Source organism: Labeo rohita, chromosome 17 (genome assembly GCF_022985175.1).
Source record: "Labeo rohita strain BAU-BD-2019 chromosome 17, IGBB_LRoh.1.0, whole genome shotgun sequence".
In the NCBI taxonomy this organism is placed as follows: Eukaryota; Metazoa; Chordata; class Actinopteri; order Cypriniformes; family Cyprinidae; genus Labeo; species Labeo rohita.
Genome location: NC_066885.1, coordinates 27171817 through 27185102, shown reverse-complemented (window position 1 = coordinate 27185102; position 13286 = coordinate 27171817). Strand labels below are relative to the sequence as shown.

The following is a 13286-nucleotide window of genomic DNA, read 5'->3' as shown; positions in this document are numbered from 1 at the left end:
AACAACACAATAAGAATCAAGCATTTGTAAACTATTAAATGGGGTCATTTTTATAAATTTAACTACTATTTTCTCTCGTGGGATATATGTAAATGTATTTTATGTTAAATGTCTTATTCAGGTCAGTACTAAATAAAAAATAACATGAATTTTGTATGATCCCTCTTATTTTGGTAAAACAATAACATTTTGCAGATTCTGTAAGGTGTATGTAAACTTATGACCTCAACTGTATAAGCAAAAACACATTAAAAAAGGATTGCATTTTGATTGCATGTTGCATTTTGTTGTAATTAATTAAACCAGTTAAATGAATTACTTTTTTTTTTTTTTTTTTAATTTGCTTGACCAAAGTGATTTGAATGACCTGATATTGTAATTATGACTTCCAAAATTGTAAATATGAACTTGAAAGATTAGCAAAAAGTAACCTTCTGTATGTTTTTAAACTCGTTACATGCTCTATTGTAACTGTCCAATACTATTCTACATGCAACTCTTACTGTAAATGAAAACAAAGAAATAATAATTTCATGCATTTCACTGTAAACATTGCGTCCACAGAGTGCTGCAGGAAATGAGTTTTACAACTTTTTTGCACTTTCGATTCCATTATTTTCATGCTTTATCGGTAGTACTCATTATTTTTTAAAGCATTTATACATCTTAAAAAAACTTAGAGGGATAGTTCACCCAAAAATGAAAACTACCCCATGATTTACTTACCTTTAAGCCATCCCAGGTGTAAATAATAGACGAATGCAATCAGAGTTTAAAAAATATCCTGGCTTTTCCAAGCTTTATAATGGCAGTGAATGGCTCTTGAGATTTCGAAGCAAAGTAAATTGCATCCATCCATCATAAAAAGTACTCCACATGGCTCTGGGGGGTTAATAAAGGCCTTCTGCAGTGAATCGATGCGTTAGTGTACAAAAAATGTCCATATTTAAAACGTAATAAACCATCATCTCTAGCTTCTGCTGTCGTACGCGCGTTCCAGCGAATGAAGTACAAAACGAGAATCTGTAAAGAAAAATAGCAGAGGATTTCGATATAAGCTAAGAGGAGACTGGTTTTCCATTGTTGTAAACAAAACTTGGTTCTTGAGAAACTAGCATATTCTCATCGGAGCTTACGCTTCGTCTTCGTCTCTACGTCATCCGCTGGAACGCCGCTTTTTCATGAACATGTACATGACAGTGAGTGGAAGCTAGAGATTACAGTTTATAAAGTTTTAAATATTTTGATTTTTCTCACAAAAACACATTGATACATTTTAGAACTTTATTAACCCCCTTAGAGCTAAGTCATATACATCTAGGATGGTTTGAGGGTGAGTAAATCATGGGGTAATTTTCATTTTTGGGTGAACTATCCCTTTAACAAGTGGCTAAATGGGACTTAACAGGTTGTCTGGGAATATTAAACATCTTAATGAATGTGTGAACTCATCTACTCACTAGTCCACTTTTATTAAATTGTTGAGTTTATTGTATTCCTCCAAAAAAAATGTTTTATTTCTAGCCTAACTTTATCTTTTTACTTCTATAGTACTTAGGCTTAAAACTCTTAAAAGTTTTGTTCATCCTGTTGGCTGTTTGTGTCAAGGAAACCAGCGGAACGCACACTTCCAGGCTGGTCTAGAAAAACACAGTCATGTTTATTCCACCAACACATCCCAAATCTGAAACTCGATGCTCAAAATCAAAAGTTTCACTCTCGCACGACTTTGTGGTGATGTTCATATACACACAACCTGTAAATACACTCTTTTCGAAATGACGCATCAAACTGCTGCCAGGTCTTGACCCCGACTCAAAGCCCAACTGTACTTCAACCTAAACCTCATTTAACCAAAACAAAAAAAAAAGTATTTCCGAAACAAAATGAATGGGTATCATGAGGTGAAACTGGGCAGTCATTTTCAAATGTGCAGTTGACTCGTTTGATTTTTCAGTGTCATCATTCCTTCAACCACTAAATATATAACTTATTCAACAAAATGGACAGAACTGGCTATCATATGTTCACCGAAAGTTCAATTTTAGCCTTCAAAATACACTGCTCGCTACACGGCTTGTTTAAAGTAATTATGTTTCATCTTGAGATCATCATGTTACAGCAAAAGCAGAAATTATGACTTAAAATCTTCAAAATAACTAAAGAACTGTCCATTCCATTACACAGAAACACAAATTCCATTAATTCCTTTAAAAATCACTAAAAATCCAACCAGGACTCAAGAAGCCAATTGGAGTAAAAAGCTCTTGATGTGGCCAAACGCACTAGCGCAAGCTCTTTTTTCCAATAGAGGGCTGTTTACTCAACCAGCGCTATGACTCTCAAAATAGCCTGACTTCAGGAATGAGAATTTCAGATGGGCCTTGTGCTAAAGAAGAGTTGTCTTAGAATGTTATTTGTGTACTTATTCAAATGGAGTTTCGTGAATAAAGCTAGTCTCTGTGACAGTTATAGATCATAATTATAGCAGACGTTCAAAGCCACACTTGACAGACTCCAGGTGGAAGATGCGTTCGGGCCAAGATGAGGCTTCCCCAGTTTACTGTTTGCAAACCTTGAGGGTGCCCGACACCAGACCCAAGAGCTGTTTCTGTGGTTTACAAGATGATTTAATGCGCAGTAAGTAGAACTCAAGCAAATATACTGCTTTTAATATGCAGCTCCTCTGGTTGCCAAGTGTTTTTTGGTTAATTCTCTGTCTTTGTTGGGTCGGTAGCCCCCATAACATACTCGGAATCATAAAATTAAACTTGCTTTTGATTTTCAGTTTTATTAAAAATGTTATGACACCCATATGGAATTTCTTGAACATTCATAATCCATTCTCTATTGTAAAAACATTAACAAACAAGAGGGCTCAGCTGTATAAAGACCCACACTGATTCACTGGCACAGTGTACAGTCATACAAAATACAGTAAAATCTACAAAACAAAAAATCAATCATACACAACACGAATTTTCAAAACTGAAATGATCTGTCAGCGATTTGTTGTCTGACCACAGTCTCCTCTGCACATGTGGAATATGGATGAAATACACTGGCCCACCAACCGCGTCTGTCAGCGCAACTCTTCCTCTTTGGTTTCCACATTCCCTTCTTTTTCCTCCTCATTTGTGACACAGTCTTCCACACTTCCTGCACTGTACATAAAACGATAGTAGAGTAGCGTGTATCCATATGGCTGCTACATCATAATATTTGCATGGTTACTTTTTCGCTATGCCAGTGTCAATAAAGCTGACATAAGAAGAAAGATTCGTAATAAATAGATCGTTTGATGTCAAAACCGCATCTACTGTATTTCCATTGAGTAAGATGATTTTATTTTGATGGGTATTGGTCACAAGAGAGGAAGTAATGTTAAACCTTTCATCAAAACTAGGATAAATACTTTAACACGCTGTTAAATCTTTGCATCGAACAGATTCGTTCCGCTCTATGATAATCATAACACATATTCACTGTAAAAAATAATGGGCAGACTAATTTTAAACCTCATCATTCATGTGTCTCCATACCTCTTCTGGGTTTCGCTTTCAGTGCTGTAATGATCTTCATCTGTAGACTCACTGTCCACATGGATGGCCTTATTTGTTTCTCCTTTTGATCTCACGAAATTTTCATCCAGACCTGCTTGTTCCAAAGTATCCCTGTATCTGCGTTCAGCATGATTCTTGGCATTTTTCTGAAAGTGTTAGATATATAAAGTGAAATCTTTTGAAAATATGCAAGTTACATTATTTTGAAAAAGAAAAGATTTTGAATATTACCTGCGAAACCTGCTCAAACAGGTATGGGCGAGCTGTCACTCGGGTTTTGATTTCCTTCAGCTCTCTTTGATAATCTTTCATCCTCTCCAGATCAGCTTGCCTACATTCACAACTCATAATTAGTTATTAAATTCCTGGCTTGTTTATACAATAAAGTCCTAAACATTTTTTGTGCTTACCGGTGCTGTTTGAGTTTCTCCTGGTAGACCTCTTTAAGACTTTTATGAGGGTCCATTGCCTTGGCTCTCATTGCTACTGCCCTGCTCATAGCTTGGGACTTGATTCTGTGCTGCTTCATCCACTTTGCATTCTCCTGCTGCTCGAGGTCCTTCAGCTCCAGAGATCTCCTGTATGACAGACAGATTAAATATGGGACCCTGGACCACAAAACCAGTCATAAAGGTACATTTTTTTTAAATGTATAATGTATATGAAAGCTGAATAAACAAGCTTTCCATTGGTGTATGGTTTGTTAGGATATGACAATATTTAGCCAAGATACAACTGTTTGAAAATCTGTAATTTGAGGGTGCAAAAAAAAATCTAAATATTGAGAAAATCACCTTTAAAGTTGTCCAAATATATTAGGTTTTGATATATTTTTACGGTAGCAAATTTACAAAATATCTTCAAGGAACATGATTTTTACTCAATATCCTAATGGTTTTTGGAATAAAAAAATCCCTTGCCACTTGTGACTGATTTTGCTGTCCAGGGTCACATAGACAGGGCTAATAAAAAAAACTAATTGTATTAGATTTCTTTGCACGCAAAAAGTATTCTCGTAGTTTCATAACATAAGGTTGAACCGTTGATGTCCCATGGACTATTTTAACGAAGTCCTTAATACCTTTCTGAGCTTTAAACGTGGTAGGTAAGTTGCTGTCTATGCAGGGTCAGAAAGCTCTCAGATTTCATCAAAAATATCTTAATTTGTGTTTCAAAGATGAACGATGGTCTTACGGGTTTGGACCAACATGAGGGTGAGTAATTAATGACAGGATTTTCTTTTTTCCTTTTCTTTAAATAGCTATTTACATTAATCAACAGCCTGTACAGCAAACAAGATTCAGTGAAATACGTTTTATTGGTTAGAATAAAAAAGTTTAATAAAACTATGAAAATGTAGGAAACAGCATGCTCACCTTACAGCCATGGATCTTTTTCTGGCAGCATCTGTGATGTAAGTTGGAAGAGTATCCATAGACAGTGATGTCAGGCCACCAAATGAACTGCTTCTCTTTAGATCCGTCTTGTCTGTAGATTCCTAAAAAAAAATTCCACTTCCAGAACAACAATTAACAGATAATGTACTCACCCCCTTGTCATCCAAGATGTTCATGTCTTTCTTTCTTCAGTCGTAAAGAAATTATGTTTTTTGAGGAAAACATTTCAGCATTTTTCTCCATATAATGGACTGATATGGTGCCTTGATTTTGAACTTCCAAAATGCAGTTTAAATGCGGATTCAAACGATCCCAAATACTGTTGTAAACGATCCCAGCCGAGGAAAAAGGGTCTTGTCTAGTGAAATGATTGGTTAATTTAATTTAAAAAATACAATTTAAATACTTTATAATCTCAAACGCTTTTCTCATCTTGTTCAGCCTGGACCCGAATGTATTCTGAGTCAAGACAGTTAGGGTATGTTGAAAAAGTCTCGTATTTTCTCCCTCAACTTCAAAAATCATTTCAAAATCATCCTACATCGCTGCAGAAGTACTGACCCAGTCTTTGCAAAGTGAACATGCAAAGAAAAAAGGTAACAAAACAGGTAAAACAGCGATATAGGGCAATTTTGAAGTTGAGGGAGAACATGAGATGGGAGTTTTTCAACATACCCTAACTGTCATGACACAAGGTCAGGAAGAGTAAGACAAGATGAGCATTTGACATTAAAAAGCATATAAATTGTATTTTTTTTAATGAAAATAACTGCATTTAAACTGCATTTTGGAAGTTCAAACTCGGGGCACCAAATCAGTCCATTATATGGAGAAAAATCCTGAAATGTTTTCCTCAAAAAACACAACTTCTTTACGGTTGAAGAAAGAAAGACATGAACACCTTGGATGACAAGGGGGTGAGTACATTATCTCTAAATTTTTGTTCTGGAAATGGACTTCTCCTTTAAAAAAAATCATGACACTCGTGAAATAACATCAAGTACCATGATATTTGTACTTAAACTGATGATTCAGTAAGCAGAAACTAAATATACTCTAGTAAATTTTCTAAACTGAAATTTTAGGTGTTTTTTAGGAAATGTGGTCAATAAAATATAAAGTACAGAATTATAGGTCTCAAATTATAGAATCTGTAGCTGGTATTTTGCTATTGACGAACTTCTCTGACCAGAATCACAAGAAAAAACTATAGGTCAGACTTTGTGCTTTTCCCAGTAACCCTTTAGTTTGCGGTGCTAGCTTTGCAGAATCACGCCATGTTCCCAAACATTTTCTTTCAACAGAGCGCTGTAATATTTGCTGAAATGACTAAATGTTAGATGACACTGCACTAATGCACACTGTCATTGACCTTGAATACATAAATAAAGACTACAGCAAAGCTGTTGTAAGTCTTTCATGAACCAAAAAAGGCAATAAACCCTTATAGTCTTCTTCATATTAGCAGCACACAAAAATGTATTTACTAAAATTTATAAAATGTAGTTCAAACTCGGGGCACCATAAAAGTCCATTATATGGAGACAAATCCTCAAATGTTTTCCTCAAAAAACAATTTCTTTACGACTAAAGAAAGAAAGACATGGACATCTAGGATGACAAGGGGGTGAGTACATTATCTGTAAATTGTAATTAAAGAATTCTAAACTCAATTCAAATAGCAACCTGTGTGTTTTCTGGGCTCCTATGATGAGGCTGTAGTGTGGATGTGCGCAGCTGGAAGGGTTTACACTGAGTGACATCTCTCCTCTCTCTTGCCTCCATTGCCTTTTGTTGAAAGGCCTGATAGAGCTTGTCAAAGTCAGGCACGGCAGCATTAGTTTTAGGTCTGAAGGACAACTTCTGTTCCAAGTAACCCAGCATCTTGGATTTGCTCGTCTGAGCACTGCGAGTCTGTCTATCTGCACTGGGTTCTTGTCTTTGAATGGGTGCTGAGGAGGCTTTCAGCGTCTCCTGAGCTCTAAGATGAATGCGAATCTTCCTTTGCTGCTCCTGCTCTGAATCAGCATCAAATAAATACAGTTTTAGAAGGTGAGTAAATGATTTTTGTGTGAGCTATTCCTTTAAATATGTTAGATTTTCAATTAAATGGTACATATGGTGTTTAGAACAGGCATAAGCACATAAATTAATATACACTATTTTGATTAAATATTCAAATAAATGGCACCTTTCAGCCGTTCAGAGAACCTGGGGTCTGAGATTGCTTTCGGTATAGGTTTTCTCACACAAACTGGTTCTGTTTTTTCACTTTTATTAGCAGAGGCCATCTCCTCCTTCAGCCTCTCTTGCTTCTTCTCCTCCCTCTTGTGGAACCTGAAGGGCTTCTGCATGGTCAAGAGGAAATCTCTCCTCTGCTCACGACCTTCCTTCCTCAAGCGCTCTTGTTCATGGATGAGGTCATCATAAAGAGGTTTAGAGATGTGCTCGGGGACAGGAGCAACACGAAACTGTTTCTGACACTCAGCCAGGTCTGCCTTCTCTTTGGCTTTCTGTGAATCCTGGGGAAGAGGCTTCCTCTGTCTCTCTATCACAGTTCCCTGAGAACCAGATCCAGTAGTTCTTGGTGCCTTGACTCCATTTGAAGTAAAACTATGCAGAAACACCTTTGAACTGAGGACAAGAGTAGAAGATGTATGTTTCAGTTCAATACCGTTGGAAACACTGTTATCGCATTGAAAGGGTAAGTTCATTTCCAGAATGAAAGTTTCCTGATAACTTACTCGCCCCCCTTGTCATCCAAGATGTTCATGTCTTTCTTTCTTCAGTCGCTAAGAAATTAAGGTTTCTGAGGAAAACATTCCAGGATTTTTCTCTATATAGTGGACTCCAGTGGTGGCCAATAGGTTAAAGGTCCAAATTGCAGTTTCAATGCAGCTTCAAAAGGCTCTACACGATCCCAGCTGAGGAATAAGGGTCTCATGTAGCAAAACGGTCTGTCATTTTCTTAAAAAAAAAATAAATGTATATACTTTTAAACCACAAATGCTCATTTTGCACTAGCTCTGCGATTGCTTAATTAGGTTGAAAACCTAATGCGCCGTTAGTTTTTCATCTGTGTACTCCGGTTCAAAAAGGTAGGGTAGGTTAAAAAACTCCATCTCATTTTCTCCTTCAACATCGTTGTTTTACATTTTTTGTAAAAGGTGTTTGACTTTCGCTTTGTAAACACTTTCACCTACGTCGCGCGTGCATGATTATGTAAAGCTTGAGGTTGAGCTAGTGCAAGATGAGCATTTGTGGTTAAAAAGTATATTAATTTGTGTTTTTCTTAGAAAATGGCCAATCGTTTCACTACATAAGACCCTTATTCATGTAGAGCCATTTAAAGCTGCTTTAAAACTGCAATTTGGACCTTCAACCTGTTGGCCACTATTGAAGTTCACTATATGGAGAAAAATCCTGATATGTTTTCCTTTAAAAACCTTAATTTCATTTTGACTGAAGAAACTGAAGAACATCTTGGATGGGGGAGAGTAAATTAGGAAATTTTCATTCTGGACGTGAATTTCTCCTTTAAGAAATGAAGTACCTGTGGTGTTTGCGGTTCTCAGAGTTTCGCCCATCATTATCGCTGATGCTCTGCTGAAGTGTTTTGGATTTAAGTATCCATTCAGTGCTCGTGGTGAGCAGTGAGTTCTGCAGGAGCCTCTTCTCCAGGCCATTCTGGTGCTGAAGCTCTAATTTCTCCAGCTGCTGCTTGCGTTTGGCCTTCAGAGCCTCCAAATGCAACTCCAGAGATAGTTCAGACTTTTTCCTATCCTCATTACAGGGTAGCCGGCTTTCCGAAACATGCACATTGTCTCCCTCTTCAGATCTAGAGAAATCTAAAGTGGGAGAGATCTGGACAGAAAAAATCTGCATTTAGTTGGATTAATGAATTGATGAAGTAAGAATGGAGCTTTCACCAAACTAGTCAAACCAAAATTTATTCAAACACCTTCAACATTTTTTACATGATCACAGTTTATTCGCTATAGTTTAGAAAATGGTAATAAAATATGACAAGAATTCAGAGTTAAACTGTGTCAGAACAAATAATTAACTTTGATAACTTTGATAGAAAGGTATGTAATGGATTACAATCAACCAAAAATTCAGACAACTGTTAGTATGACAGTATTTACACAACTATCAATACTTTGTTGATCAGTTACCAAGCAATGCTTAATTTAATTTAATTTAACTAACTATAGTGTTCTGCACCCACTAGTAAAAAAATATAAAAAATTCTATCTGGTGTCTGAATAATTTTTGGTTTGACTGTAATATTGCGTAATTAAAACACTACTTAAAATGTATTATGACAAGCTATATAGTAAAACTATTGTAAACAACATTTTGGGAGTCTACATGGAATATTTGTACTGCAATACATGGGTCATTCTATAATTGTGGGTACATCTCATGTCTGTAAAGTATATTTTTAATATTTTTCATCAATATAAAGCCCCGATGCTTAATTTTCTAGTAAACATATTTTTCCCAGTCACACTACTATATGTTAAAAAGCCATAGCTTTTGTTCAAAAATGATGCTCATATCACATATAACCCTGATATTCAGCTATCCGATTTGATAAAGTTGCTCATTCTACTCTGCATTTAAGCATGAAAATTACCTGAAATATGAATTAATTTCATAGTTTTACCTTCAGTTACATTAGGTTATTAAGACATTTGATAATAAGTATGTATTGTGATATAACTTGCTTTATTTGTGTCCAAACCATTGTCAACTAAGTTACCCTCTAGAAAACCCCCTGGTATGGGGGTGGTATGTCCCATTTTTGCATAATTTGCACATGGATGAAACACTAGAAGTTATGTTCTCTCTCTTTCCCCTAATAGGTTAAACGAGCAAACCTGTGTCAAGAGTGGATTAACTGACTGTCAACAGTGTTACAGTAGTATTATTGCTGCAAATATTAACAGACAATTTAATTAAGTTGGCTTTCTCAATTACTGATCTACTATTTAAGAATATTATTATTATTCTTCTTCTGAGCCAAATTTCGGTATCTACCTCCTCCTAGAGCTTTCAAGCTAGAACCACCAAACTCGGCCCAGACCTTCAGACTGGTCTGACTCGGTGTGCTCTATCTTTTCAGACTGATCCGGCTTACGGTTTTCGTAAACCAGACTATCAAAACCACCAGAAATCCCATAGACTTACATTGACGGACTGTTCAAATGAGCCAACACTCTTCAACACTTCCCAGAATCCCTTGAGGCTCAAGCTTCCCTTCTATGTACTATTTCTAATCCATTTAGACTCATTTAAGCTTCCACTCTAATATTTCTAATAATGCTAGTAACATGCTAATCATGCTAACAACATGCTAGTAACTTGATAATCATGCTAGCAACGTGCTAGTTGCATGCTAATCATAGTAGAAGCATGCTAGCAACATGCTAGTTACATGCTAATCATACTAGAAACATGTTAACAACATGTTAGTAACTTGCTAATCATGCTAGCAACATGTTAGTAATATGCTAATCATGCTAACAACATACTAGTAACATGCTAATCATGGTAGAAAAATGCTAACAACGTGCTAGTAACATGTTAATCATGCTAACAACATGCTAGTGACTTGATAATCATGCTAGCAACGTGCTAGTTACATGCTAATCATACTAGAAAATGCTAACAACATGTTAGTAACTTGCTAATCATGCTAGCAACATGTTAGTAATATGCTAATCATGCTAACAACATACTAGTAAAATGCTAATCATGGTAGAAAAATGCTAACAACGTGCTAGTAACATGCTAATCATGCTAACATGCTAGTAACTTGATAATCATGCTAGCAACGTGCTAGTTACATGCTAATCATACTAGAAAATGCTAACAACATGTTAGTAACTTGCTAATCATGCTAGCAACATGTTAGTAATATGCTAATCATGCTAACAACATACTAGTAACATGCTAATCATGGTAGAAAAATGCTAACAACGTGCTAGTAACATGCTAATCATGCTAACATGCTAGTAACTTGATAATCATGCTAGCAACGTGCTAGTTACATGCTAATCATACTAGAAAATGCTAACAACATGTTAGTAACTTGCTAATCATGCTAGCAACATGTTAGTAATATGCTAATCATGGTAGAAAAATGCTAACAACGTGCTAGTAACATGCTAATCATGCTAACATGCTAGTAACTTGATAATCATGCTAGCAACGTGCTAGTTACATGCTAATCATACTAGAAAATGCTAACAACATGTTAGTAACTTGCTAATCATGCTAGCAACATGTTAGTAACATGCTAATCATGCTAACAACATGCTAGTCATGCTAACAACATGCTAGTAACATGCTAATCATGCTAACAACATGCTAGTAACTTGATAAACATGCTAGCAACGTGCTAGTTACATGCTAATCATACTAGAAACATGTTAACAACATGTTAGTAACTTGCTAATCATGCTAACAACATGTTAGTAACATGCTAATCATGCTAACAACATGGTAGTAACATGCTAATCATGATAGAGAAATGCCAACAATGTGCTAGTAACATGTTAATCATGCTAACAACATGCTAGTAACATGATAATCATGCTAGCAACGTACTAGTTACATGTTAATCATATTAGAAAATGCTAACAACATGTTAGTAACGTGCTAATCATGTTAGCAACATGCTAGTTACATGTTAATCATACTAGAAACATGTTAACAACATGCTAGTAACTTGCTAATCATGTTAGAAACATGCTAGCAACATGCTAGTAACATGCTAACATCATGCTAATAACTTGCTAATCATGCCAGAAACATGTTAGCAACTTGCTAATCATGCCAGAAACATGCAAGCGACATGCTAATCATGCTAGAAACATGCTAGCAGCTTTGCTAATCATGTTAGAAACATACTAGCAACATGTTAATCGTACTAAAACATGCTAGTAACTTGTTAATCATACTAGCAACATGCTAGTAACATGCTAATCATGTTAGAAACATGCTAGTAACATGCTAATCATGTGTGAAACATGCTATCAACATGCTATCAACATGCTAATCAGGCTAGAAACATGCTAATAATTTGCTAATCATGCTAACAACATTCTAGTAACTTGAAAATTATGATAACAACATGTTAATCATGCTAACAACATTGTAATCAGCCTATAAAAATACAAGCAATAAGCTAGTCATGCTAAAACATGTTAACAACATGTTAAATCATGTAAGCAATATGTTAAATCATCCTTCCATACTTTTACAACAGCTTAAAACTTTCAGGCTAGGCTTTCTCAAGCCAACTTAAAGTTTGTTCTCAAACTTTACTCATCTAGTTAAAACTTATATTTTGTTTATGAAAATATATTTCTAAGCATACTAGTTCACTAGTTCTTGGCTTCCATGTTAGGCCCAAAACACTAAAAATGTCAACTAAGTTACCTGTCAACCCAGTAAAAGTAACATGGTGGACAGTAGCAAACACAGATGTTATTTTACGCAGCTCACCTTTATATAACACTTTATACAATATAGATTGTTTCAAAACAGCAGTGTAAGGTCATGTTTAGTTTTTTGGGGGAAAAATTAAAACTTTTTTCTTCACGTTGTCAAATTCTAAATGTACCCCTAATTATAGAATGACCAAAATATTGTTATTGGACTAGTTTAACGACGTCCCAAGCAGCACTGATTTCCATGAATGTAAGCACTAGTACAAAATACGTATTTAAACGATTATCAAAACGATTATTTATATATACGAAGGAAAGTAATATTTTATGTCATCAGAATATTGACTTTGTTCTTGTACTGAGTCTGTTGTGCTGTTGAATGTCAACAGCGCGAATGTTGTTACTATGGCAACCCCAAACTCGCCTGGTTACGCTCTGTTATTGTTGTTCGACTTCGCCAAAAGCGATTAAAAAAATTCTTATAAAAAATAACACGAGCAGATTTTAAATGTTAAATAGATAAATAACGCTACACTGGAAAATATCAGACATCTGTCTCCTATTTGAACTCAAACTCTGGTATTTCATAAGCTCTTCCGCCATTATTGTTTTTTTTTTTTTCTCTCACCATTGTCATCTGATCCATGCTGTGATCAGGCCCGCTATGAGGACATCACTCAAACACTCATCCATTAATTGTGAAAGATCAAGACACACTGCATTTCCTTGGAATCGGCAAATATCATGATCTCTGCACCGGTCTCAGTCTCCACCCACCAGCGCCTGAGCACGACCACTGAGTCCACAGTTTTACAGCATGTCTTCCAGGAATCTTAGATGCAGAATAGCATCTGTTTCACCGC

At 35.8% G+C, this 13286-nt stretch overlaps 1 protein-coding gene across 1 annotated transcript; it reads right to left on the bottom strand.

The window, feature by feature from the left end:
- Nucleotides 1–406: 406 nt before the first annotated feature.
- fam161b (FAM161 centrosomal protein B) lies at nt 407–13271 on the bottom strand. The gene is made up of 9 exons (XM_051132725.1): nt 13052–13271; nt 8514–8824; nt 7152–7594; nt 6647–6978; nt 4940–5061; nt 3974–4141; nt 3795–3894; nt 3543–3709; nt 407–3164 (listed from the first exon to the last, which is right to left on the bottom strand). The coding sequence occupies exons 1-9, from the start codon at nt 13067–13069 to the stop codon at nt 3083–3085; spliced, it is 1743 nt and encodes a 580-aa protein (XP_050988682.1). The 5' UTR covers nt 13070–13271; the 3' UTR covers nt 407–3082.
- Nucleotides 13272–13286: the final 15 nt, after the last annotated feature.

Bases quoted from the DNA above. Each gene is read 5' to 3' on its own strand.
- fam161b (XM_051132725.1), bottom strand. The intron at 7,595-8,513 runs GTACTTCATTTC...TCTTGTCCTCAG, and splicing joins GAGAACCGCAAACACCACAG to TTCAAAGGTGTTTCTGCATA. The intron at 3,895-3,973 runs GTAAGCACAAAA...TTGTGAATGTAG, and splicing joins GAGAAACTCAAACAGCACCG to GCAAGCTGATCTGGAGAGGA.